Genomic DNA, 25,288 nt, shown 5'->3' with positions numbered 1-25,288 from the left:
CCGAGGCCAACCTTGCGGCGCCCCCTGGCGGGCGGCGCGGGAGAGCACATGCTCTCCCCCCAGCCGAGGCCGCCCCCCCCGCCCCGGACCCGCCCGATGCTCCCGGGCACCTTGGGGACCCCAGTGCCCCCCAGCCCTGCCCTACAGCCCCCGGGAGCCCCCGAGGGAGGTGCCGAGCGTTTCTCAGGCGGAGGCAGGACAGCGCGCTCTCCTCTTTATTGAACAGGAAAGGAGGGGGGCACGCGGCATGAGGGTGAGGGGCCCCTGGCCCCCAGGGGGGCGGGGGCCACACAGGCACTAGAGGGTCCCGCTGCCATGCTTCGCTGCCGGCGAGGAAGACCTCTGCCACCCTGCCCTCAGCCCCGGGCACAGACACCCACAGCAAGGAGGAGGCAGGGGGGAGCAGCAGCTTGGGCTGGGGGCACAGGGCTGAGAAGCCTGGAGTGGCCCCAGTGACAGGCTGGGGGGCTGGAGGGCCCCTGGGAGGGCACGGAGGGCAGGGGCCCGGGGCACGGCCCCCCCGGGCCGGGGATCACTTCTTCAGGAGCTGGGCCCGGGCCCGGTTCAGCTTCTCCGCCACAGCGACGTCGGTGCTGGCCGTGCACTTGGACAAGACAAAGTTCATCTCGGTCTCGTTCTTGTGCTCGATGGCAGCATCGGCCGCCTGGTCCAGGTCCCTGTGGCAGAGGGGGGGAGCTGGGGGCTGCGTGAAGGCTGCGTAGGGACAGCCACAGCCACCATTCCCCCACATGCTGGAGGCACTGGCCCCCGCAAGGGCAGGCACTCCGTGCACCCCGCACCAGCTGTGGAGGATGAAGGGCAGGGTGCCCCCCCAGCACTGCCCACATGCTCCTGGGGGTCTCATCCACCCCCACTTCCCCCTAAGGCCCCCCAAGTCCCCAGTCATGCTGCACAAGGAACCCGCTGCTGCTGTGGGCTCCGACCCTGCCCCATGTACCCCAAACTGCCCCACAGGCACACCCACACTGCCCCAGCTGCCCCCAAGCTGGGGCTGAGCTGACGCACCCCACCAGGACGAAGGCCTTGACGCGCTGCTCGGGGGTCACGCGGGGCGCATACTTCTTGGCCTCATAGCGGTTGTGGTGCTTCACCGAGATCTCCACGAAGGGCTGGAGAAGGGAGGAGTGAGGTGGGAGGGTGGGGGGCTGGCTGGTGGGCTCTCCCAGCCCTCAATATCAGCCCTTGCCCCACGGCCGCCTCCCCAAGCTGCTCCACACAGTGCCCTCCTGCTGCCCGATGGCATGGCCCAGCCCCACAGCCACCCCCCGGGCAGGGCTGGCCCCCCTCCAACAGGGAAAGCTCTTACCAGGTACCCGATGGGCGACTTCTTGCTTTTGGAGAACTTCTCCATCTCCTCCCAGTCCCCACGGTTGGCCAGGGCACTGATCTTCAACCACCAGTACCTGGGGACGCAAGTGAAGGTGGTTCCTCTAGCTGCCAGTGCCCTGCAGCCCCCCACCTCCAGCCCCACAGCACCGCTCCCGCCCGGGGTAGGCCCCCGAGGCTGCACGGAGAAGCCCCCTCCGGTACTGACCTCTTGTCAGGGATCTTGAACTCCCGGTAGAGCTGATCAGCTCGCTTGTGGTGGCCATCCAGGATGAGGTTGGAGACAGTGTCGTGCAGTGAGAGGTCAAGATAGGGCTTGTCAAAGTCCTCCTGGAGGTGTCGCTGGAGTCGCAGGAGCTTGATCTGATCCTCTGTGGCCTGGGGAGCAAAGCACCAGCCTAAATGGTCCCCCGCCCAGCCCTGCCCACGGGGCCCAGAGGGTTTCATGCCCCAGCAAGCAACAGCAGCAGCCCACCCCCCTTGGCTGCGGAGCAGGGCGGGGGTCCCACGGTGACAAGTCAAGGGGATGTGGCCCAGCCAAAGCCCCGTGCCCGCTGGCACTGCCCAGCCCCAGGAGAGCAGGGGCCGCCCAAGGCACCTCGCCGGCCCCGGCTGCACTCACCTTGGCAGCAAACTCATTTTTGGCTTTGTAGTACTCATCCAGGGCGTTCTGCAGAGCTCCTACTCGTCCTTCGATGCGCTGGGGACAAAGAGCATGGCCACTTCACTCCCTGCCAGCACAGATGCCATGCTGCAGGGATGGGGCAGCACCTTCAGAGCCCCGCAGGTGGGGCAGGAGGGGTGGCTGGTGGCTAAGACACGGCCGAGGCAAAGCTCCAGCCCTGCGACGCTCTGCTTTGATCCGCAGAGACAGGCAGAAGGCTGGGCCCTGCCTAGCCCAAGGTGGGATCCGCAGGTGGGATCCTGACCTCCCCGGCACATGCAGGATGGGCTGGGTGTCTGCTAGCACAGGGTCCCGAGGGGACAATGGCCCTGGGGTACAAGATGGGTGGCTCCCTTCCCACAGCCAGAGCCCACCCTGAGAATGGGGAGGGTGGAAACCCCCCCAGCTGCAAACACCCAGCTGGTGCCACTGGGCTGCGTGGAGCCGAGGCAGCCACCAGGCATGAAATTCCCTCCTTCCCCAGCACACTGTCCCTCCCTCAGCGCGGAGGATCCAGCCTGGAGCCCGCCAGCCCTTCCTCCCAGCTCCTCCTGCCGCTGCCAGGCACAGACCTTCTCCGAGTAGCTGGAGTGGACGTGGAAGTTGCCAAGCTCCTGGTGATTGTCATCCTGGTTATACAGGTCCTTCAGTGTCTCCCGTTCCTGGTGCTTGCAGAACTGGGGAGCAATGGCGGGGTTAGGGCTCATGGGACAGACACCACGGTGGCTGCCGGGGGCCAGGTGTGCAGTGGCAGCCCCCACCTGGCGGTACAGGCTCAGGGCCACCGGCTGGTTCTGCAGCGTCATGAAGAAGGTGCCACGATTCAGCTCGTTCTTCAGGTGGAGCACAACAGTGTAGACTGGGACAGACAGCGCGGTTCAGGAGGAGGGGACGGGTCCCTGCCCCCTGCATGGCTGGCTCCAGGGAGCAGCACCGGGAGGGGAATGAGGGGACATCCATGCGCAGGGCAGGGCCCCGTGCAGAGGGCCAAAACTGCCCCAAAAGGCTCAAGCAGTTCTCGCCACCCTCATCCCACAAGGCACAAAGCCATGAACAGGCTTCCCCAGACCCCAAATCCCTCTGCTCCACTGCAGAGCCCCAACTCTGCCCAGCCCTGACCCTTACCCAGGTCGGTGTCCCCGCTCTCAATGGCTTTGCTGAGGGCCAGCTTGCTCCGCTTCATCTTCAGCAGCAGCGGGACCTGCTCCCCAGACCGTGGCTCATACTCCAGCAGCTGCAGGCGGCAGAGGGTTCGTCGGCGCATGGCCACCGTGTGTGACCCCCAGCCATCCCACCGCCCAGCCGGACACGCCACGGCACCAGCCAAGAGACCTTGATGGCCAGCTCCGTCCTGCCGCAGTCGTAAGCCCGGGCGGCGATCTCGGAGTAGGAGATGCCCGGCGTGTCGCCCAACTTCTGGTTGATGGCGTGGGCCACCTCCTCATCGGACTTGTCCTTCTGCTGCACCTGGAAGGGTGCGAGTGGAGAGGTCTCTGCACAGCCCTGGACGGGCAGAGCCCCCCAAGCTGCCTCCTTACCTTGTAGCAGGCCCAGTGGGCCAGGATGCGGCTGACACCCTGGATCTCCGAGAGACGCAAGTACTCGCAGATCCTGATGGCCAGAGGGTAGAGCCGCCGCAGGACCAACCTGGTGTGGCACACGGCAGGTCAGTGGCACAGCCCCACACGGGTCCGAGGAGTTGAGCAGCTTGGCCGGCCTCGTGGGGGGCCCCGAGCGCTCGGAGCCCACTCAGCCCCCAGACAGAGGGACTGGGACCTTGGGGATGGGGACTGCCGCGCAGCCGGACGCTGCCTTGGTCCGGGCTGCTCGGGGACCGGGCTGCCATTGTGCCCAGCTCGTGGGGACCCTTACCTGTCCAGCAGGACCTCGATGGTGAGTCGCTTGTATCTGTGGGGACAGTCAAGGGGTGTCTTGGACCGCAAAACCCCACAGAGCACAGGCAATGTGTGCTGGGCCCCTGCCTCCCTCCTGGCAGCACCCCTGCCTGACACCCCTCGGCCAGCCCCGGCACATACGGCCATAGGGCCAGCTCGGCTCTGCAAGCACCACAGGCCAGCTCTGCAGGGTGTGATGAGTGTAGAGGCCTCAGCTAGAGACGCCTGCCATGGGCCCCGGAGCACAGCTGGTGCCCAAACCCCACAGGGCTGGCAGCCAAGCGGCAGCTCTCTCCTCTCGTGTCTCGCTCCACCTACGAGGTGGCTGCCCTTGCAGGGCCCGGAGCCCCAAACCGCGCTGATCCTGCCTGGGCCAGATCCTGCACCCGCCCCGAGGTCATCGCTCGTTCACTGTCCCATGGAGGATACTGGGTGAAGGTGAGGGGGATGCCGATCTGGTAGTCCCGGATGGCGTTGAGCACCCGCAGGTCCTGGCACATGCGCACGAAGCTCTCCGGGGGGAACTTGTCGATGAAACACTTCCCGAAAGAGGCTGCCTGCGAGAAGAGGCGTGCGGTGCTGGGGCTGCGCCGGCCATGGCACGACCGCCAGCCGGGAGGGAGACGCCTTCAGCCGCAGCCTCCCTGCGCCTCACTCACCCTCAGCAGTGACTTCTGGGTGTCCGGCTCGTGCTCATAGCCAGCTGCCTCGATGCACTGGCTCACCGCCTCCGGGAGCAGCTTCTGGTCCTTGATCTCCCGCAAGTACTCGTCTGCCTTCTGGCTCTCCTTCTGCAGGGGAGCACAGCCCGTGGGCGAGAGCGGCAGGGTGCTCACCGGCCAGGGTGAGACCTGGGAGCCCCAGCACCCCTGGGTCCGGGGGCCAGCAGAGACCTCTGGGATCTCCCCCTTCCCATCACCGCAGGATAACGCTGGCAGCGGTTTGCATCGAGCCACCCCGACCTCCCGGGGCAGGCAGGACCTGGAGTGGGGCGGTGGGCCGTACCTCGTACTCCTTCTGTGCCTCCAGCAGGAGTGCCCCCGGGGCCATGGAGGCAATCTTGAAGATCTCCTGGCTGGCCTCTGCAGAGAAGGGGGTAAAAAACACAGGAGAGGCTGCCCCAGCGCACGCGTGTCACCTGCGCCTGCTGCTCCCCCACCGACCCTGCCTGCTGCTCCAGGACCCCGGGAGAGCTGGTGCCAGCACTGTCCTTCAGCAGGGCAGGAGCACGGCCACCGCTGGCCAGAGCCGCAGTGATTCCAGCCCTCGCGACCACAGACCCCAGTAAACACCAACCCAACCTAAGAGACCGGGGCAGCTGCCAGGACACGCGTGTTCCAAGGAGCTATTCCCCGCACAGAGCCACGGCAGCTCCTGGGCAGCTCCGCTCTGGAAGCGTGAAGGTGGCAGCAGTGTGGGAAGTGAGGAACAGGCGTGCCGAACTGCGCCAGGCTTCAGCTCAAAGCACAGGGGCTCTAGCAGCAGGAGAGGGAGGTGGCAGCCTGCAGGGTCCTGCTCAGGACACAGGCGCTTGACAGAGCTGGCATGGTGCTAGGGAAGGAGGGAGCCCAGGGCCAGGCAAGGGCCTGGGTTCAGAGCCCTGCACTAGATGGCTGGTGGGGTTCAGGGCATGGCTCTACTCTGCTGTGGGGCTCTCGCCACCTCCTGAGCCTCCAGAAAGGGCTGGGCAGGCCAGACCCCCGCACGCACAGCTGGGCACAGTCACGGGCCACATCCTGGGCACACAGTGGTGCAGGAGAGACCTGCCTGCCTGGGTATGGGGGGTGCCACAGCCTCCACACCCGGTGCCACCTCACCTGGGATCTCATGCAGGAACTCGTGGGAGGTGCGAGACAAGATCCGGACCCCATCCAGCTCGGGCACCAGGTAGGAGTCCTCATCCAGGACGAACCTGGCTCCCCGCTAAGGGCTCGCGGGACGAACATGGCTCCTGGTGCAGCCCAGCCCTGCCAAGGGCCAGGCCAGCCCCAGCGATGCCACGGAGCGACCCCCTGGAGCCCCCGTCCCCCTGGTGCTGTGGCTCATGACCCCCCTTTCCATGGAGAGGCAGCGGGGCATGGGATCAGCACTTGGGAGGGACAGGAATCGCCCCGCCCACGGCATCCCTCACCCTCGGGGAACTGGGATTGGACCTCGGCAAGGACAGCGCTCCCAGCCACGGGGGCTTTGGTGGCTCCCAGCACCAGCGCTGCCCTCGGAGCCAACGGGAGCAGGATCCCCTCAGCAGGAAGGCTTGGAGAAAGGGGGCAGGGGCCAGGGGGGCAGACAGGAGGGATTTTCTCTGCTGTACGGGACCAGGGTGGCCAGGGACGAGCAGGCGAGATCGTGACAAGACTGCAGAGGACAGGAACAAGTTCAGCCTTCTCTGACTGTTCCGGGGGGCCACGACATCGCTGGTGTTCCTGGAGCGCCCCCGCCCATGACAGAGACAGCGGTGGCTCAAGGAGGGCCCACATAGGCCCGCAGCCCACTGGCCTTTGGAAATGACGCCTCTTCCCCAAAGGATACTGGATGCACTCTGAGGAGTTCCCCGCCACCATCAGCTGCCGGTCCCAGGCCACCACCACAGCACGCTGCCGGCTCCGGGGACGCATGCACCTGCCAGGGACCCCCAGCTTAACCCCGGCCTCGCTGCAGCCCCCTGCACCCAGAGCAGAGACGCCAGAGAGGGTCCTGCTCATCCTCGGGAGGCAGCGGGGTGGCTGCAGAGCCGAGCAAACTCCAGGAGAGGCTCAGGGTACCGGAGGAGCACGGGTGGGCACGGCCAGGGACGGACAGGGCTGACGGGGAGACCACTCACCAAACCATCTGCCTGGGCGGCGATCGGATGCTGCTGTTGAACTCGCAGAGCTTCTCCTGCGGCAGAAAAGAGCTGGGTCAGGGGGACAGCAGCACCGGGGCAGGCAGCATCGCATGTGCCACAGGGACGGGCAGCATCGTGCGTGCACCGGGGCCACGCGCTGAGGGGAGCGGCCAGGGGATGAGCAGCACAGCCCAGGCCATGCTGGGCACCGGGAGCATGGGTGCTGCACCGCGAGCGGGTGCCAAGGGAGCGCCCGGCACCGTCTCTAGCTCTGGAGGCAGCCAGGGCTGCGGCTGACGCAGCCGAAGGGCGAGGATTCTGCGTGAGCACTTCAACTGAGCGTGAGAAACATTCCTCTAGTGCTGCAGCACACAGCTTGCCTGCATGTAGAGCAAGAAGCTGCTTGTGCTTGACCAAGATGGAGAGCACGGAAGGCAACCAGCACCTCACCGGCACAAGCCCCACAACATGGGGGAATTTGCAGGGGGGAATCATGACGCGGAAGCAAGGCCCCTGTCCTGAAATGAGCACACCAGCTGCGGTGATAAGGTTGAGACTGCCCAGGAAACAGTACTAGAGCAACAAGTTTGGCTATGGATGTAACAGAACTGCGACCGGTAGGAAAAAGGTAGTTAGTGTGGGTTGTTTATCTGGGGGGAGTTTGGACAGAAAAAGGGAGGTGCAAGGCCAGCAAAAAGGTGGGTCCAGAAATACAAAAACTAGGTAGTAAAGTATAAAATCAAGTGAAGAACAAAAGAGGGTGGATCTCCCGAGGGCAGATGCCTGCGGACGGCAGCGAGGCCAACCTGCAGCCCTTGGGGACCCCAAGGGAACCTGCATGGACACCCCACACTGCTGGATCTGTCTGACAGATGGGGAGAGGAGGGGTGGGCTGACACCCTAACGCCCTGCCATGGGGAAGGGAGGGAGACGCTCACCTTCAGCGTGGCCAGCCCCATCCAGATGTAGCCGGTGTCGGTGAAGAGCGCCAGGCAGCGGTAGTTGAAGGACACGGCCATCTGCAGATAGGCCCCGGCAGAGGGGCTCATGCCAGGGGGGGTCTGTGACAGGGAAAGGGTGAGGGTTACACCTGGGGGGCACGCTCTGGGGACAAGGGATGTTCCACATGCCAGCACCGACGCTGCGTAAGGGGCTGAGGACTGATCAGAGTGGGGTTGTCCCTTCCCACCCTACGCCCGCTCAACCCTCACCACTTTGCCCCTGGCCAGGATGGGGCCGGGTGTCCCTGCTGTACACGCCTGCCCGTGGGACAGCATGAGGGACGACCTGCCAGCAAGTGCTGGGGGCTGGAAAGATCCCATGGGACAGCAGGGAACAGGGGAAGGACCTGCCAGCAAGTGCCGGGGGCTGCAGACCACCCTGCTCCCCGCGGCTCACTCACCACCACGGAGCAGGAGGTGTTGTCCAGGAGGTAGAGGTCCTGTCCGATTGCCAGCAGGACGATGGTGACTCTGTCCTGGGATAGCACAGCCCAGCAGGAGGGCGGTTTCTGCAGACCTGCCGGGCACCAGTGTCAGGCCCCTGTGCCCAGATAGAGCTGGGAGCAGTAGGAACGGGACGCACCGGGAACCTCGGGCATCCTGCGCAGCTTCAGGTCGTCGATGTTGGTGGCCAGGGAGAAGCGGTGCGCTCCGGTGAGGATGGCCACGCCGGTGCCATACTCTGTGTGGAAAACCTTTGCCTCCAGCACGTGGTTCTGCAGCACCTCCTGCACGGGAGAGAGAGCTGGGCCCGGGCCAGGGCAGATGGGGCTCAGCACCATGCTGCCGCTGCTCTGGGAACAAAACCAGCCCGGAAGGAGCGAGCGCAGCCCTGTGCTGCACTGCTGGTCGGTGTCCCAGCTCAGACAGGCCTTGCTCTCGCAGTGAGGAGGGGATCATTCTGCCCCCAGGAGCCATGGGGATGGTTGCCAGCTCATTCCTGAAGGCAGACAGCCCTGCAGGGAGGCCAGGACAGCCCCAGGCTCCCTGCTGTGCCTGCAGGGCTGGGGGAGCACTCAGAGAGGCCTTGCAGTGCTCTATTCTCCATCACACAAACCCAACCCTGGGGCATCTCTTGATCTCCCCTCCGGCCCCACTCACGTTGCCCATGCTGAAGTGGCGCTTGAACTCGCAGAAGAGGTTGTAGATGAGAACAGTGCCGTCCTCCTGGATGCACAGCAGGTCCTCACTGGCCGTCCAGCCCAGCTGCACCAGCTGGCCGCTCTTCCACTGCGGGCAGGAGACACGCGATGAGACCGCAGGGCTGCTCGCCGCCCGGCTGGCCCAGCTCCAGAGGTGTCCCTCCAGGAGACACAGGTGAAGCCAACGGCCACGGCTGCCATTGGCTCTGGTACCCCTGGCTCTTCAGGGCCGTGTGGTCGCGGCAGCTTCCTCTGTCACTCCACTTTCTCACTGCCCTGCATCTGCCCCAGCCCCAGACAGCAGGGAAGAGAACATGCTCCTACGGCACCAGCGCTGCTGCTCCCGTCCCCACCCCATTCCCTTCCCCCAGGGCTGGGCAGCCCTCTTCTCCCTACAGGTCTCCCCACTCCCCCCTTGCACACACCACCCCTTCCAAGCAGCTTCTCCAAAGCTTTCAAGGGGCTGCACGAGCTGCACAGAGCCATCGCACCAGAGAAATCAGGGTACTGAGGACACGGGGCAGCATCCAGCATCCCCACGGAGAGACCAGAGGAGCTGCCCAAGGGCATGCAAGCAAGTGGCACAGGCAGAGGTGACCGCTGGTCTTGCAGCCTAGGGATTCACCTGCAGCACCCAGCCATACAGCGCTGGGCCCTTTCGGTGCCACCGGCAAGCCCTTCCAACAAGCCTCCTGCCCACAGTCCCGCTGCGAGGGACTGAGAGCTGCAGCCTCTGGTGGTCTCCGAGGGACGGCCGGGACTGTCCCAAGCTCCCCGACACAGCGCAGGCCTCCAAAGGAGCACTGGGGTGCAACTGCAAGGAGGGGGCGGCCGACCCCAGGCCAGCTCACCGCGATGCTGGCCAGGAGAAGCCCCGAGGCCGAGTAGATCTCCAGCAGCGGGCGGGCGCTGGGGGATTTCTCCTTCCGAGCGTTGTTCTTCAGCAGAGCTGTAGGTGGGATGGGACAGTCCGTCTGAGCCACGGCCCCTCTGCTGCCACTGCCGGGGGTCCAGGACAGCCCCTGCCCCGTGTGCCCGGGGGCTGCTGCCCCAGTACAGGGTCCCATGGGGCCAAGGCCCAGCCCTACCTATGGGCCCCCCGTACGGGGCGGCCGCCACCAGGCAGTCCCGCAGATCGTCCTTCAGGCTCCACTCCATGGCGTACAGCTCGAACTTCCTGCAGGCGACGGACAGACAGACGGATGCACAGCGAGGGATGGGGGGCCTAGGGACGGTGCCCACCCCCCAGCTGCCCCCGGGACCCTCCAGCCAGCCCCAAGGCCCATGACGAGCCCTGAGACCCCCCGAGCAGCCCCACGGTGGGCCCCGAGACCCACCCGACCGGCCCGGGACCCCCTGGCCGGCCCCAAGGACGGGTTGCCTCTGGCCGGTGCCGGGCCCAGGCCGCCCCCGCCGCCCCTCACCGGTAGAAGGCCTCCTCGCCCAGCGGGTTCCAGTTGGCTGTGTAACAGTCCATGGTGCCGGGACCGTACCGGACGGGACGGAACGGAACGGGCGCTGCCGGCGGCGCAGCCCCTACCTGCACTTCCGCCCGCCACGCCCTGCCGCGACGCCGGTGCGGCCGCCGCCATCTTCAGTGAGGGCAGGGGCGGGGAGGGGAAAGGAAACGCCGCCATTTTCAATAAGGGCACGGCGGGTCGGCGCCGCCGCCATCTTCAGTGAGGGCACGGTCGCCCGTCCGCTGCCGGTCCCCGGGGTCCCCTCTGCCGCCACCCCTGGATGACTCCCTACCAGAACCCCGAGAGCCCTTGGTCTCCGCCGTGCCCAGCGCGGGGGTCCTGCTGCCCTGGGCACCCGGGATGCCCGTGTCCCCCGAGGTGTCCCCTGTCCCCCAAGCGCTTCCCGGGATGCCGCTGGCACAGCTCCGGGGCGGCCCTGGGCTCCGCCCGCGGGCGGGGGGCCGGGGAGGCAGTGGGGAGGGGGCTGGCAGGCGGGGAGGCGCAGGCGGGCTGGCACGCACGGGCAGGCACGTGCATGCACGGCCGCGTGCACACGGGCAACACGCAGACTTGCCCACGTGCACGCGCACGCACGCACACGCGTACCCACAGACACACCCCACGCGGCTTTCCCACGGGTCTCTCTTTATTTCTCGCTGCTAGAAAACTAGGGAAGGCCCCGGCAGCCTGGCCGGGCACAGCCTCCATCCCCCACCGCCAACCCCATGCGGGTGCCGCGGCGGTGCCTCGCGTGCCGGGGTCGGGGTGCTGCCGCGGTGCCTCACGTGCCAGCGTCGGGGTGCCGCAGTGGTGCCTAGTGCGGCGGGGCCAGGGTGCCATGGCAGTGCCTCACGTGCCGGGGTCGGGGTGCCGCAGTGGTGCCTCGCGTGCCGGGGTCGGGGTGCCGCGGCAGTGCCTAGCGTGGTGGGGCCGGGGTGCCGTGGCAGTGCCTAGCGTGGTGGGGCCGGGGTGCCATGGCAGTGCCTAGCGTGGTGGGGTCGGGGTGCCGCGGCAGTGCCTAGCGTGGTGGGGCCGGGGTGCCGTGGCAGTGCCTAGCGTGGTGGGGCCGGGGTGCCATGGCAGTGCCTAGCGTGGTGGGGTCGGGGTGCCGCGGCAGTGCCTAGCGTGGTGGGGCCGGGGTGCCGTGGCAGTGCCTAGCGTGGTGGGGCCGGGGTGCCATGGCAGTGCCTAGCGTGGTGGGGTCGGGGTGCCGCGGCAGTGCCTAGCGTGGTGGGGCCGGGGTGCCGTGGCAGTGCCTAGCGTGGTGGGGTCGGGGTGCCGCGGCAGTGCCTAGCGTGGTGGGGCCGGGGTGCCGTGGCAGTGCCTAGCGTGGTGGGGCCGGGGTGCCATGGCAGTGCCTAGCGTGGTGGGGTCGGGGTGCCGCGGCGGTGCCTAGCGTGGCGGGGCTGCGGTGCGGCCGGGCAGGTCGCAGCGGTAGTGGAAGATCTGGAAGCAGAGGAGGCTGCTGAGCAGCGAGGGGCTGACAGCACCCACCTTCCTGAAGCCCTGGCCCTCGTAGAGCCGCTGGGCCGCCACCTGCACCATGGAGGTGGAGAGGACCACCGCGCCGTACCCCCGCGCCCGGGCGAAGCGCAGCACCTCCCCGCAGAGCGCTTTGGAGACGCCCCGGCCCCGGTAGTCCTTGCTGACCGACATGCGCTTCAGCTCCAGGGCCACCCCTCTCTCGGCCAGATCCTGCGGCGGTGCCACGGCCACCATGCCCACCACGGCCCCCCCGGCCTCCGCCACCCAGAAGCAGGAGTCGGGCGCCCGCAGGTAGCTGGCGGGGATGTCGCGGAGGTCGGTGCTCAGCGCCTGGCGCACGTAGGAGGTGCTGAAGGAGCGGACCACGGGCCAGGTGGCTGCCAGCGCCAGCGCCACGGCCCCCAGCCCCAGCACCCAGTAGCCGGCAGCTGCCCGCACCGCCGCGAAGAGGACCAGCAGCCCCAGATGCGCCCGTGCCGAGCGCAGAACATGGCGGTAGCCGGCCGGTGCATGCTCCAAGATGCCACGGGCGAAGAGGGTCCGCACGGCGTCGTAGTCCTGGTCCCGGTACTGCCGGATGCGGTAGGATGCCATGGGTGGCCAGCACCTGCGGCACGGCATGGGGGTGTCAGGGCAGTGCCGCCTCAGACGGGGACCCCCAGGGTACCCCCAGACCCCATCGCCAGGGTGGCACAGCCGGCAAACGGGGCAGGAATCGCTGCCCCAGCACCATGCAGCTGCGTTGGCTCCCGTCGGCTGGGCACCAGCCTGCGCTCTGCGTCGCCCCGCCGCCGTAATTACCCTCTTCTCACTAAAAGTCAGCAGCACCAGCCTTGCCTGGGGTGGGCATCCAGGAACCCCGGCCCCCCGCCCCACTCCTCCTCCCACACCCCTCTTTCCCCTTGGGGATCCCATGAACCTGCCCAAACGTCACCCCTCTCATCCCAGTTTTCCCTGCTTCCCCAGGGCTGGAGCAGCGGCCGTGCTGGGGGCTGGTCCCGCACGGGGGTCCCCGTGAAGGCAGGGGTGAAGAGGGCTGGGGGCTCCCGTCTCCCCCCCAGTGGGGCCTTGGAGATGCTCATCCCCCCCCGCCCCAGGCTGCAGGGAGTGAGTTCGGGCTGGGACGCCCAGGAGGGGGGAACAGGGTCCGGGGAGGCTGAAGGGAAAACGAGGAGGATTTGGGGGTGCCTGTCCCTCCCGCTCCCCGAGCAGCCCCGGGGCCCTGGCACTCACTGGCGGCGGCGGTGGCTCCCCGAAAGCCGGGCAGAGCGGGCAGCTGCCGGCATGCCCGCCCTTCGCCCTGCGGTGCGGTGGTGGGAGGAGGGCCAAGGGACGCGGAGGGGGCACAGAACCCCCCGGGGGCTGGCTGCTCGGGATGCGCCGTGGGCTTGTGCCCCTGCTCGGGGGGGCGGGGGCTCGGAGCTGCCGACAGCCCCGTGGGGGTCTGTACTACCCTTGCTACTGGGGGCTAAGGGGGAGCGTGGCCCCAGCCCCCCCGGGGGTCCCAGCACCCCGTACCCCCTCCCGCCTGCTGCTACCGGCTCTGCCGCGCCTCAAACCGGGACTGTGGCTGTGCAGGTCCTCTGGGCAAAGAGGGGGGTCCCTCGCCAGAATCTGGGGGTCCGGCAACCCGCCCTGCAGGGGGCTGGCCTTTGCTTCCCGCAGCCGCGGTGCTGGCCTGTGCCGGCAGCTCCCGCCGCTGCCGCAGAAAGATGTCGCCTCCGTTCAGCCCAGCACTCTGCAACCCTTGGAGGGTCTCGCCCAGCTTTGGGGGGGCTCCAGTGACAGCACCGGGCAGTACCCCGCAGCTTGGCCCTTACCCCGGCTGACGGCGGCTCCGGGGACGCGGCAAGCGCAGGCGCCGAAGGGGAAGTGCCGCCCCTGCCGATGCCGGGATGCCATAAACCGAGCCCTGAGAAGGTTACGGGGTCAGGCTCAGCCTCAGCCGGGTGATTAAGGGGGGGGTTCACTGCTGCACGTGCACGGGGGGAGCCCCGTCCCCGCCAAACGGCGGTGGTGCTTTGGCACTGGGCCCCCACAGTGGGGGAAGCCTCGCCGGGGTCGGGGGAATGCCCAGGTACGTTTAACCCCTTTGCCAGCCCCCTCCAGCCCGATCGCCACTTTTCGGGGGGGGGGACACACACCGGCTGAGCTGGGCACTCGCCCAGCTCAGCCCCACTGGGGACTTTGCCCGGACCCAACCGCAGGCAGCGGCAGTGCCCGGTGCTGCCCGGCTCCCTGCCAGGGGCTGGGGCTTGTTTTATGGCCAAGTCACCTTTCATCCCTCCAGCAAAAACCACCGGGTCCAAGATGGGGGCACAAGGACCCCTTGGGGACTGCCACCCCCGGAGCCGATGCCCTCGCCCCAGGGAACTGGTCAGCAACCGGCCACCACTGTCCCCTGCCCAGGGACCCCCGCTGGCACAGCGGGTCTGGGGGAAACATGGGAGGGTCGTCCCTGTGGGCTTAGGGTGATGCCCCGTGTGTCCAGTTGGGTGCCGTCCCCCCAGCCCCATGCTGGACCCTTCCCGTGGGGTGCTGCGGGGGTCCTTGAGGTGCCGGGGACCCCCAGTGCCCCAGGACAGCACGGGAAGAACAACCCAGCACAGCACTGGGGACGGTCCTTTATTTTTCCACCCTGCACGGGGGCAGCGCCCAACCCGCAGGCACCGGCAGAGCGGCCGTGGGGGGACGTGGCCGGGGGTCTCCCTCGGGCAGCCACGTGCTCCCTGGAGGCGTCAGACCCAGGCAAGGCACTGCCTCCCCCCGGGAATCCCCCCCGGAGGCTGACCCCCACCCCGGGCAGGGCTTGGTGGGGAGCAGTGCGGCACCTCCCGGCAGGGTGGAGGTGGCTGCCCCAGCCCCTCCTCTGCGCCCCACAGACCCCCCACCGAGCATGGCACAAGGGTCCCTACCCCCCATGCTGTGCCGGCGTGCGGCACACTCCCTGAGAAGCAATGCCCGCGCGGCTCCGCGGAAGGCACGACCCGGGGGGACCCAGCGCCCCGCGGCAGCGCCATGTCCGGTAGGCACGGTCAAGAGCAGCAGCCCACGGCACAGCCGGCGCGGCGGGGCTCTGGGCACGGCCTCTCCCTGAGCCCCTTGGCCCCACGGGGGGCTCACGCCTGCCCGGGCCGTGACACCGGCCCCCCCCGGCGCTGCAGCGGGGCTCAGGGCGTGCCGGACAGGTCGTAGCGGTAGGTGGTGATGGTGCAGTTGGCCAAGCGGCCGTAGGCAGTGGGCAGGACGTAGTGGCGGTGCCGGCGGAAACCCAGGCGCTCGTACAGCGCGCGAGCCTCGTGCTGCAGCATCAGCGTGTTGAGCACCACGGCCCGGCAGCCGCGCTGCCGCGCGAAGGCCAGCGCGGTGCAGCCCAGCGCCGTGGCGATGCCCAGGCCCCGGTAGTCCTTCCGCACCGACATCCTCTTCAACGCCAGCTCCCCGTCGGCGCCGTCATCAGCCGGCCGCACGCCCACCGTGCCCACCACCCGCTCGTCCGCCTCCGCCACCCAGAACCGGGCGCCGGCGCTCTCGGCGTAGGCGGCCCCGATGTCCCGCAGGTCGTCCCCGAGGCAGCGGTCGATGTAGGTGCTCCAGGCGCAGCCCAGGAGGTGCCGGGCCAGGGCCAGCAGCAGGGTGAGGGCCAGGACGGGCAGCAGCAGGGAGCGGGCGCTGGTCAGCAGCAGGCAGAAGGTGCAGCCCAGCGCCAGCAGCACCCAGGGCTGCCGCAGCACGTGCAGGCACAGCGCCGGCGCGTACTCGCTCATGCCGGTGGCGAAGACCTCGCGCACCGCCTCGTAGTCCTCGTCGCGGTACAGCCGGATCCGGTACTCCACCATGGTGCTCGCTGGGGCGGGAGCGGGGGGCTCAGCCCGGTAAATGTCCCCCGCCGCTGGGGCAGGCCGAGGGGTCCACGCGGCGCGCGGCCGTGCCGGTGCGGACAGGGAGGCGGCTGCCCGCAGCCCCACAGACCCCCCCACCCCTCCCCAGACTCCCCCTTGCACCCCACAGGCCTGTCCTGCCCCTCTCCACCCCCCAACGGACCCTTCCCCACCGCCCCCATGAGCGACCCCGCACACCGCCCCACGGGCACAGCCCCCCTCGCACCCCGTGGGCCCCCTCAGCCCCCACGGGGACGATCGCAGCACCCCCCGCCCCCCTCAAAGACCCCTCATGGTGCCAGCACTCCACGGCCCCCCCGCCCTGGACCCCTCCAGCGCACCCCACGCCACCCGAGCCCCCCGTGGGACCCGCGCCCCCGGCCCCGCCCCCGCTCACCGCGCCCTCCGCCCGCACCCGCGCCGCCGCCAGCGCCCGCCTGACGCTGGCAGCGCTGGCAGCTCATTGGCCGCCGCACCTTCCGGGGGCACGCCCTCCCGCCGCAACGAGCCAGTAGGCGCCCCGCGAGGGGCGGTGGACGCCGGCAGGCGGGTCACGTGGTTTGGACGGGGGTGGGCACGCTGGGCGCGCCGTCGGGGCGGTGCCAGGGCGCGGAGGCGCCATTGACCGTCAGGGCAAGGGCGGGGCAAATGATGGGCGGGGCCTCCAGCGGGGCGGAGCTTGCCGGAGTCCCCGGGCTCGGCCGGGGCGTGGGGCCGGACCCGTCCCCGTCCCGTTCCCACCGACCCCCTCGTGCGGGGGCGTGGGGCGGGCTCCGTCCCCGCACAGAGGCCGCAGCAGGCGCAGGGGCAGCACAGCCAACTTTACTGTCGGGCGTCCCGCACAGCGGCGACGCCGGGAGCACCCACTCCGGATCCGGCCACCCGTGGGCCCCCACACCCTCTCGGCCCCGCCGCTGGCGTGGGCTCCAGCCCCCGGCCCCCGCGCCGAGCCCGCGGCCCTGGGCCGTCATCCCCTCCGGTCACGGCGAGCGGCGGTGGGCGCGCAGGCGGCGCAGGCGCTGGCGCCGCAGCAGCAGGTCGGGGGGCAGCCGGGCCCCCCCAGGCAGCCGCCCCCGCCGCCGCTGCACCCGAGCCAGGCGGAAGCTGCACGGGGTGGGCACGTTCTCGTAGGAGACGCGGCACGGCTGCGTGGCCACCTCGTAGCCCTCGGCCCGCGCCGTCACCTCGTACTCCCCCGGGTTCAGCAGCCGCCAGTAGTCCCCGTCGAAGGCTGCGGCAGTGGGCCGGGGGTGAGGTGCCCCATGGGGCCTCGGTGCTGCCACACACCTGTGCCCATCCCCACCTCCGTCCTCGTCCCTGTCCCCATGCCTATCCCTGTTCTCGTCCCCATCCCATTCCCATCCCTGTCCCCATCCCGTCCCCTTTCTCATCCTATTTCCATTCCCATCCCACCCCATCCGCATCCCGTTCCTGTCCCCAATCCTTTTCCTGTCCCCATCCCCATTCCCAACCCCATCCCATTCCCATCCCCACCCCCATCCCCTCGCTACCCCATTTCCATCTCCATCCCACCCCATCCGCATCCCGTTCCTGTCCCCAATCCTTTTCCTGTCCCCATCCCCATTCCCAACCCCATCCCATTCCCATCCCCACCCCCATCCCCTCGCTACCCCATTTCCATCTCCATCCCCTCCCCATCCCCAAATCCCATCCCTAGCCCTACCCCTATCCCCGTGCCTGTCCCCAGCCCACCATACCCGTCCGGATGTCATGGTTGATGCCATCCACAGAGATGATGGCGTTGGCGATGCCTTGCTCCGTGTCTCTGTCCCAAACCACCCCCTTAATCCCGCGGTGCACCTGGGGACGGCGGGCCGCAGCGGGTGTCAGCAGGGTGGCACACACGTGCACACGTGTGGGCGTGCACACACACACACGTGCACACCCACGCGTGCCCACCCCGTGCGTGCCCAGACCCCGGTGCGGGGCACGGCGCCACGGCGCGCGCGGCAGGCGGCACGCACCCACGGCACAGGCGCGCTACGGGCGGCACCGGCACGCCAGGCACGGGTGCCCCGCGCGCACGAACCCTCCCAGGGAGCGCACGCGCCCCGCGCACGCGCACCTGCCACAGACGGCGCGCGTGAGCATGGGCGCCCCGCGGGCTGCACGCACGCGGGGTGCGGGTCCACACTGCGCAGGGCACACGCCGCCCCGCACGGAGCACACACACGCCGCGGGCCACACACGCGCCTCGCACGCCGAGCCCACGCTCTGTGCCCGTGGAGGTGCCCGTGGGGGGTCCGGGGGGACGGACAGAGCCCCGGGGGCGTTTGGGGACCCCCGCGCCATGTCCCGCCGCCACCTGCTCAGCCCCTGCCGAAACCCCAGCCCCGCGGTGCCCGAGTCCCCTGCGGGACCCTGCGGCGTGTCCCCCCGCCAAGGCCACGGAGCCAGCCGGGGGTCCCCATCCCCGACCTGCTCCATGTAGAGCAGCAGGGACTCCCGGTTGTTCTCCCACTCGGCCGGCAGCTCGGAGGCGTGCGGGAACTTGTCGCAGGAGAGCTCCACCGTGATCTCGAAGCAGTTGGTGTGCAGGTAGCTGAAGTCGTTCATGCCTGTGCGGGACGGAAGGGTGTCGGGGGGGGTCCACGCCTGCCCCCCCGCCCCCCGCCCAAGCCCCCCACTCACTGCCGGGCACCGTGTGCCAGTTGGCCCCGTTGATGATGTTGCCGAAGCGGGTGAAGTCGTCGTAGTGGCAGAGGCGCCGCTCCTCGCTGGCCATGGCCAGGTTGGAGGTGGCGTAGACGGTGGCCAGCCAGCGGAAGACCCCGTCGTCGGCGGTGGGGGTCAGCTCCTGCGCCTTCCAGTAGGTGCGGGTCATGTCGAAGGGGTAGGTGACCACCAGCTCCCCGCCGTGCAGGTTGGCGCTCAGCACGAAGGGGTACCGCTGCATCCAGTCGATCACCGCCCGCGTCTCGGGGGCCACCTGGGGGGACCCCACGTCAGAGGGGGCCGTGGCGGCTCCCAGCGGCGAACCCCCCGCCGGGCTGGGGGAAAGGCTCCCGCCGCCCCCTCCTCAGAGCACACGGCGGAGACCCTGCGGGTCCGTGCCCGGCGCAGCCCCCGCCACGGGCGGGCATCGCCCAGGCGTGCTGTGGCAGGAGAGCGGCGGGTTTCGGGGCGCCCGCGGCGCCGGGCTCACCGTGGCGTTGGCAAAGGTGTAGTACTCGGGGATGGGGATGTAGTGGTTGGGGAACTCGTGCGGCACCAGGTCATTGTCCTCGGCGTCCCAGAGCGCCGTGTTGAGGTCGGCGAAGTTGTGGTTGAGGTCGATGCCCTCATAGGTCCAGCGGCCCATGGCCCAGCCCGATAGCTCCGAGCCCTGCGGGGGGACGGCGTCACCGGGGACCGGCGCCGGGACAGCCCCGCGGCAGGTCGGTGCTCGGCACCCCGGGGCTGGGCAGCCCGACCCTACCAGCTTGTAGGCGGTCTCGTAGCCGTCGGGGTTCATGGAGGGCAGGAGGTGGATGCGGGTCTCGGTGACCAGCTGCACCACGCGGGGGTTGCCCAGCCGAAACTCCCGGCACAGGTACTCCATCAGGTTGAGCAGCAGCTCCCGGCCCAGCACCTCGTTGCCGTGCATCCCCGCCACGTAGCGGAACTCCGGCTCGCCTGCCAGGCACGGCGCACGGTGGCAGCGGGGACGCCGTCCCCCCCGTCCCCATCCTGCACCCGCCTGGGTGCCCCCGGCCGCCCCAGCCGTCCCCTCCCCTCCCGGCCCCGCAGCGGCAGGGCACCTACCCACTTCGTGCTGCCCGGGGTTGTCGGAGATCTCCATGACGTACATCTTGAGGCCCAAGTAGCTCTTCCCGATGCTGTAGACGCGGGTGATGTCGGGGCACTCGTCGTTCACCCGCTTCATCAGCTGGGGAGGGCACGGCGCTCTGGGTCAGGGTCTGGGGGCACCCCGGGGTACGGAGCCCCCTGCCCACGCTGGGGCTGCAGGGCAGGCACCTTTCTCATCTCCTTGTAGTTGTGATGGCGGAAATCCAGCTTGTCGGTGGGCAGGGGCGGGCTGAGCCGCGCGTAGACGTCGTTCGGGTCTGCGAGGAGCCGGGCAGGCGCGGAGGGGACGAGGGGAGACACGGTCAGAGATGCCGGGAAGCGGGAACAGCCCGGACCCCGAGCCTGGGGACGGCCCCCGGCGGGTGGGGGGGGGGCCGGCGGGCAGCGGGCACCCACCCGGCAGCGGGCAGCCCAGGACCTCCGCCCGCAGGCAGATGGTGCCGTTCTGGAACCAGCTCTGGGGGTTGATGCGCAGGTAGCGTGCCACCACCGGCGAGGGCAGCAGGTTGAGCACCGGCGTCTCGGGGTCCTTGTTCCCGGGGAAGACCTGGGGGGGGGGGGGGATGACGGACGCAGCCCCTGCGGGTCCCTGTGCCGGGGGGGGGGGACTCGGCCGGGGGCCGAGGGGATGGGGGGCTGCAGCAGGGCTGCCGGCCGGAGCCCAAGGGGTTGCGGGCGCCGCAGCCGTGGCCAGCTCTGGCCCCCCTGCTGGCCCCCTCCAGCCCCTAAGGAGGAGCAGACCCACGGCTGTGGGGCAGGGGGGCCAAGCCCAGCGCCGCTGAGGAACCGGAGCCCCAGCGGTGCCACAGGGCCTGGGGCACCTGCGCAGCTCTGCCCCCCAAACCCAGCACCCCGAGGGGAGGGACCCCAGCACAGTCCCCAGGAGTGAGCACAGGGACCCCAAACCTGCTCCAGCACCACCCTGGCACAGGGACCCCCAAACCCGCCCCTGGCACAGCGCTGGCACAGGGACCCCAGACCCATCCCAGCACAGGGATCCGGCGCGCTGGTACCTGGGCTGGCCGTGGGAGGCGCGCGGCCGGCTCTGGCAGCCCCCGTGTCTCCCGCCGCCCCGCACACGCGTGCGCCTGCACGACCCCCCCCGCCCTGGCACACACGCTTGACCCTGCGCGCGCAGTACTCACACGCGCACCCGAGCACCAGGCTGCCGCGTTCGCCTTCGGGCACAGCCAGCCACGCCACGCAGCACCGCGCACACCCACGTGTGCCCCCGCCGCGCTCACGCGTGTGCGCCGGGACGGCCTGGCAGGCGGCCGGGGCGGCAGCCGGGGACAAGCAGCCTTTGTGCCTGGTGCCCAGGGGGAAGTGCTGGAGGACGCTCGCGGGTGGCGAGGCCAAGGGCAACACAGCCGTGTCCCAGCCCAGCGCCAGCCGGCATGGCTGATCCCCCGGCACGGTTGATCCCCCGGCACGGTTGATCCCCCATGCCCTCACTCTGCTCAGGGAGCTGGGTGGGCTGGGGGTGCCAGGGGTGTCCCTGCTCCCAGCACCCCTGCTGGGGCTGCTCCCCGCAGGCACCTACCGCCTCTTCGGTGCCGTTGCGGCATGGCTGCCATGTGTGCGTGTCGTTGCTGACCTGGACTTTGTAGGAAGTCACCCAGTCGTACCTGCAGGGGGGAGAGGGTCAGTGGGGGCCCGGCCCCCCGCCCGGCCCCCCACGGGGCTGGCCCTGCCCAGCGCCTTACGTCCAGATGGAGTTGAGCCCCTGCGTGATGACGCCGGTGAAGTTGGTGAGCCGGCGGGCGTCCACCTCCAGCCACTGCTCCGTGTCCTCCCGCCCCGCGCACCAGCCGCCGTCGTAGAAGTCCCCGTCGTAGAGCCCCGACTGGGGGGGGTCCGTCAGAGACGGCAGAGGGGACACGGGGCCCTGCCTGGTGCACGGTGGTCCCCACCGCCCGCGCGCCCCTGGTCCCTCTGCGCCCCTGCGGCAGCGGCACGGCGCCGGCACCGGGACGGCGATCCGAGCTGAACGGGCGCCCCTTGGCCGCGGGACCAAGTCCCGGGGTTAACGGGACCCTTCAGGGGCCGTGGCGGAGCCCCCCGTCCAACGCGCAGACGGGCCCGGCGCTGCCGGCACGCCTGGCGCCCGCGGCCAGGCTGGGGGGGTCCGTGCTGGAGAGCCCCTGCTACACGTGTGCCGTGCCCACGCCGTGCGGACGGCGCACATGTGCCGTGCGCGTGCCACACGCCATGCACACAGCGCACACGCCGTGCACACAGCGCACACATGCCACGCGCACGCCGCGCGCGCCGGGCGCGTGCTGCGCGTCCTACCTGGATGTTGAGGCGCCCGCGGTGGGCGCCCAGGCCGTAGCGCTTGTCGCTGGAGGCTCGGAGCTGGGAGTCCAGCACCCGCAGGGACTCCAGCCCCAGGGGGGGGCACGCTGGGGGCAGAGCAGGGGGGGGCCGGGCTCGCTCAGGGACCCCCACGCAGGGCGCCCTTCCCCTGGCGTGCCCCCACGCTGTGCCCCTCCCCGCGTGCAGAGGCGCCGCGGCTGTGCCCCCCGCCCCGAGCGCGGGGGAAGAGCTGGGGTCCGTGCACGGCGCGGGGCTGCGTGCACAGCGCTGCGGTACCCGCACGGCGACGGCGCGGGGCCGCGTGCACGCGCGCGTGTGCCTGCGCAGGCCCCTCCGCCCCGGCGCCGAGCGTACGTACGAGGCTCCTGCGGAGCAGCCGCGTCCTTGGCCGGAGCCTTCGGCTTCTTCTTCACCACCTTCTTCTTCACGACCTTAACCCGCACCAGCTTCCTCCGGGGCGCCGGGGCTGGAGATGGGCAAAGGGACCCCGGGGTGGTGGGGGACCCTCGCACCCCATCCGCCCCCCCCATCCCCACACGCACACACGTCTGCACACGTGCACACACCGCACAAACACACCGGCGCAAGCCACGCGCGCACAGGACCCGCACAAACGCAGGCAGACACGGAGCGCACCCCCCCGATGCACACGCAGAGAAACCACGCGCGTGCCCACACTGGCGTGCACACGCACACTCACACGGCCACGCGCACACGCACGCGCCACTGTGCACACGCGCTATAAGCCACTCCCCTCCACACACACACGCGTGCACACTCATCCCCGCACACCCAGCCGTGCACACACACTTGCGCACGCATTCCTCTGCACACGCAGCCGCGCACGGCTGTGCACACCTCCCTGTGCACACAGATGTACGTGCACACACAGAGCTGTGCACACACCGCCGCGTGCGCGCGCACACCCACAGGGAGTTGCAACACACAGCCCTGCACACATTCCTGCACACACCCCCCAACGTGCACACACACGCAGCGTTGTGCACACACACGTACACGTGGAGCTGTGCACACACACACAGAGCTCTGTGCGCACACACACACAGCCTTGCACGCACACACACACAGAGCTGTGCGCGCACACATGCAGTGTTGCACACACAGAGCTGCGCGCACACACAGAGCTGTGCACACACACACAGAGCCTTGTGCACACACAGCTGTGCACACACAGCTGTGCACACACAGCTGTGCACACACACAGAGCTGTGCACACACACACATGCAGCGTTGTACACACACAGAGCTATAAGCGCGCGTGCACACACACAGAGCTGTGCGCACACACACAGAGCCCTGTACACACACAGAGCTGTGCACACACACACATGCAGCGTTGTACACACACAGAGCTATAAGCGCGCGTGCACACACACAGAGCTGTGCGCACACACACACAGAGCCCTGTACACACACAGAGCTGTGCACACACACACAGAGCCTTGTGCACACACAGCTGTGCACACACAGCTGTGCACACACACAGAGCTGTGCACACACACACATGCAGCGTTGTACACACACAGAGCTATAAGCGCGCGTGCACACACACAGAGCTGTGCGCACACACACACAGAGCCCTGTACACACGCAGAGCTGTGCACGCGCGCACACACACACACACACACGCACACACACACACACAGAGCTGTACACACTTACACAGACACGGAGCCGTGCCCACGCGTGTGCTCACACACACTCACAGCTCGTGCACCCCAGCCCCCCGCAGCCCCCGCGGCTCCTACCTTGGGCCCTGGGCCCCCCCCCCGCCAGCCGCCCGCGCTCGGGGGGGCCGGGGCTGGCGGGGGCTGCGCGGCCCGGGCCCCCCCCCTCCACTCCGTGCCGGGGGGCGGCCGTCGTGCCCTTCGGGGGCGCCGGTGCCGTGCCTGTTGGGGGGGCCGCCCCGGCGCCTCTGGGGGGCGCCGCCGTGGTTGGGGGGGGCCTCCGTGCCGTGCCTCTCGGGGGGGCCGTCCCAGCGCCTTTTGGGGGGCCCGTCGCGGTGCCTCTGGGGAGGGCCGTCGTGGTTGGGGGGGGCCTCGGTGCCGTGCCTCTCGGGGGGGCCGTCCCGGCGCCTTTGGGGGAGCCCGTCGCGGTGCCTCTGGGGGCCGTCGTGGTGCCCATCCCCGTGGCGCCGGGGCGGCCGGGCTCGGCGGGGGCGGCCGGCAGCCCGCGGGGGCGGGGGGGACTGCCGGGGGGCGCCGCCCGGGCGGGGGGCGGCGGGGAGGCCAGCAGTAGCAGCAGCAGCAGGGCGACGGGCAGCCCCGGCATGGCCGCGGCGGAGCGGAGCAGCCCCCGGTGCTGCCTGCCCGGCCCTGCCTGCCCCGGCGCTGCCTGCCCGGCCCTGCCGGCCCCGGCCCTCCCCCGCCGCTCTCACCGCCCCTCCCCGCCCCCGCCCGCTCCCCCTGCCCGGGACCCCCGGGGGGGGGCGCGCTGGACGCTCGGGGCCGTGGCGGAGCCGGGGCGGTCACGCACGCTCTCGCCCTCGCGGCCCCGGGTGGGCCCCCACGCCCGCGGCCCCTTTTCTTTCCCGCTGAGCCCGTCGCTGCCCCCCGACAGGCAAAGTACCTCTGCCCGCACCTCAGCCCGCCCCGCCCCGCCGGGCCGGTGGCAGGGCAGGGGTCCCGCCGGGCTGACCGGGGGGCTGCGGAGCTGCTGGTAAAACTGCCACCCCCCCATGCGACCAGCTGCTCTGAGAGGCCCCCCCGGCAGGGGACACGGGGCCAGCCTGCTCAGCCCCGCACCGTGTCCCCACCGTGTCCCCGCTCTCCCCAGCACCGTGTCCCCGCTGTCCCGGCACAGCCGGCGTCCGCCCCGGCTCCCGGGGCCGAAGGGGCGCAGCCGCTCGCCCCCCCGGGGCCGATCCTGCCGGCAGCCCCTGGCACCGCTGTGCAGGGGAGAGGGGTGCTGGGCGCCGGCAGGATGAGGCCCTGGGGGGCCGGATCCTGCCGAGCTGTGGCCGCTCGCTGGCCCCGGTCCCACGAGAAGCCCGCGGTGCCTCGCTCCACGCGCGCAGCAGCGCTGTGCCGGGGCTGCGGCCGGGAGCAGACCCCCCCTTCGGGCCACCCCGGGGGGCCGCGGCTGCCCCCCGTGCCGGGGGGGCGCACCGGCCGCCCCGCGTCCCCCGGCTGCTCCCGGCCTCCCCCGGGCAGCGGGGGCTCCGCCGCTCCCGCCGCAACCGGCTGCGCCGCCGGCCGAGCCCGGGGGCCCGGGGGGTCCCCGCCGGCCGCCTGCGCGGAGCAGAGACCGCCCGGGCTCCAGGCACCGAGCAGCGGGGCCCGGGCCCCGGCCCTGCCAGGCAGCGGGGCCGCCACCCCTGGTGCTCTGCCCGGGAGGGACCCCCGGGAAGGTGGTGCCCGCAAGTGCCCGGAGCCCCGGGGCAGCCCCGGGGGCAGCGGGGCACCGGGCGCGACCGAACCGCTGTGCCCGCAGGGCGGCC

At 70.3% G+C, this 25,288-nt stretch overlaps 4 protein-coding genes across 4 annotated transcripts; all 4 read right to left on the bottom strand.

Moving 5' to 3' along the window:
- Positions 1–532: 532 nt before the first annotated feature.
- Positions 533–10,350, bottom strand: VPS16 (VPS16 core subunit of CORVET and HOPS complexes; the record flags this gene model as incomplete). The annotated part of the gene is made up of 24 exons (XM_081999700.1): positions 533–677; positions 1,027–1,130; positions 1,328–1,424; positions 1,556–1,725; positions 1,970–2,047; positions 2,584–2,688; positions 2,773–2,870; positions 3,137–3,245; positions 3,344–3,478; positions 3,550–3,658; positions 3,884–3,919; positions 4,336–4,463; positions 4,566–4,697; positions 4,912–4,988; positions 5,724–5,818; positions 6,436–6,525; positions 6,728–6,783; positions 7,669–7,791; positions 8,133–8,248; positions 8,315–8,459; positions 8,833–8,961; positions 9,725–9,822; positions 9,962–10,050; positions 10,298–10,350. The coding sequence occupies 24 exons, from the start codon at positions 10,348–10,350 to the stop codon at positions 533–535; spliced, it is 2,517 nt and encodes an 838-aa protein (XP_081855826.1).
- A 1,375-nt stretch (positions 10,351–11,725) lies between these two features.
- Positions 11,726–12,412, bottom strand: LOC309404670 (N-acetyltransferase 8-like; the record flags this gene model as incomplete). The annotated part of the gene is made up of 1 exon (XM_081999186.1): positions 11,726–12,412. The coding sequence occupies one exon, from the start codon at positions 12,410–12,412 to the stop codon at positions 11,726–11,728; it is 687 nt and encodes a 228-aa protein (XP_081855312.1).
- Positions 12,413–14,958: 2,546 nt separating this feature from the next.
- Positions 14,959–15,657, bottom strand: LOC309404709 (putative N-acetyltransferase camello; the record flags this gene model as incomplete). Its single annotated transcript, XM_081999253.1, has 1 exon — positions 14,959–15,657. One exon carries the CDS (start codon positions 15,655–15,657, stop codon positions 14,989–14,991), a length of 669 nt encoding a protein of 222 aa, XP_081855379.1. The 3' UTR covers positions 14,959–14,988.
- Positions 15,658–16,615: 958 nt separating this feature from the next.
- Positions 16,616–24,370, bottom strand: CPXM1 (carboxypeptidase X, M14 family member 1). The gene is made up of 14 exons (XM_081999091.1): positions 23,598–24,370; positions 22,187–22,294; positions 21,805–21,914; positions 21,216–21,355; positions 21,053–21,137; positions 19,906–20,056; positions 19,678–19,766; positions 19,465–19,588; positions 19,139–19,335; positions 18,866–19,045; positions 18,352–18,649; positions 18,139–18,278; positions 17,418–17,520; positions 16,616–16,930 (listed from the first exon to the last, which is right to left on the bottom strand). The coding sequence occupies exons 1-14, from the start codon at positions 24,118–24,120 to the stop codon at positions 16,680–16,682; spliced, it is 2,499 nt and encodes an 832-aa protein (XP_081855217.1). The 5' UTR covers positions 24,121–24,370; the 3' UTR covers positions 16,616–16,679.
- Between the last annotated feature and the right edge of the window lie 918 nt (positions 24,371–25,288).

This window comes from Phaethon aethereus (assembly GCF_964289735.1).
Source record: "Phaethon aethereus genome assembly, chromosome: 4".
Lineage (NCBI taxonomy): Eukaryota > Metazoa > Chordata > Aves > Phaethontiformes > Phaethontidae > Phaethon > Phaethon aethereus.
This window is presented reverse-complemented; position numbering and strand designations above follow the sequence as displayed.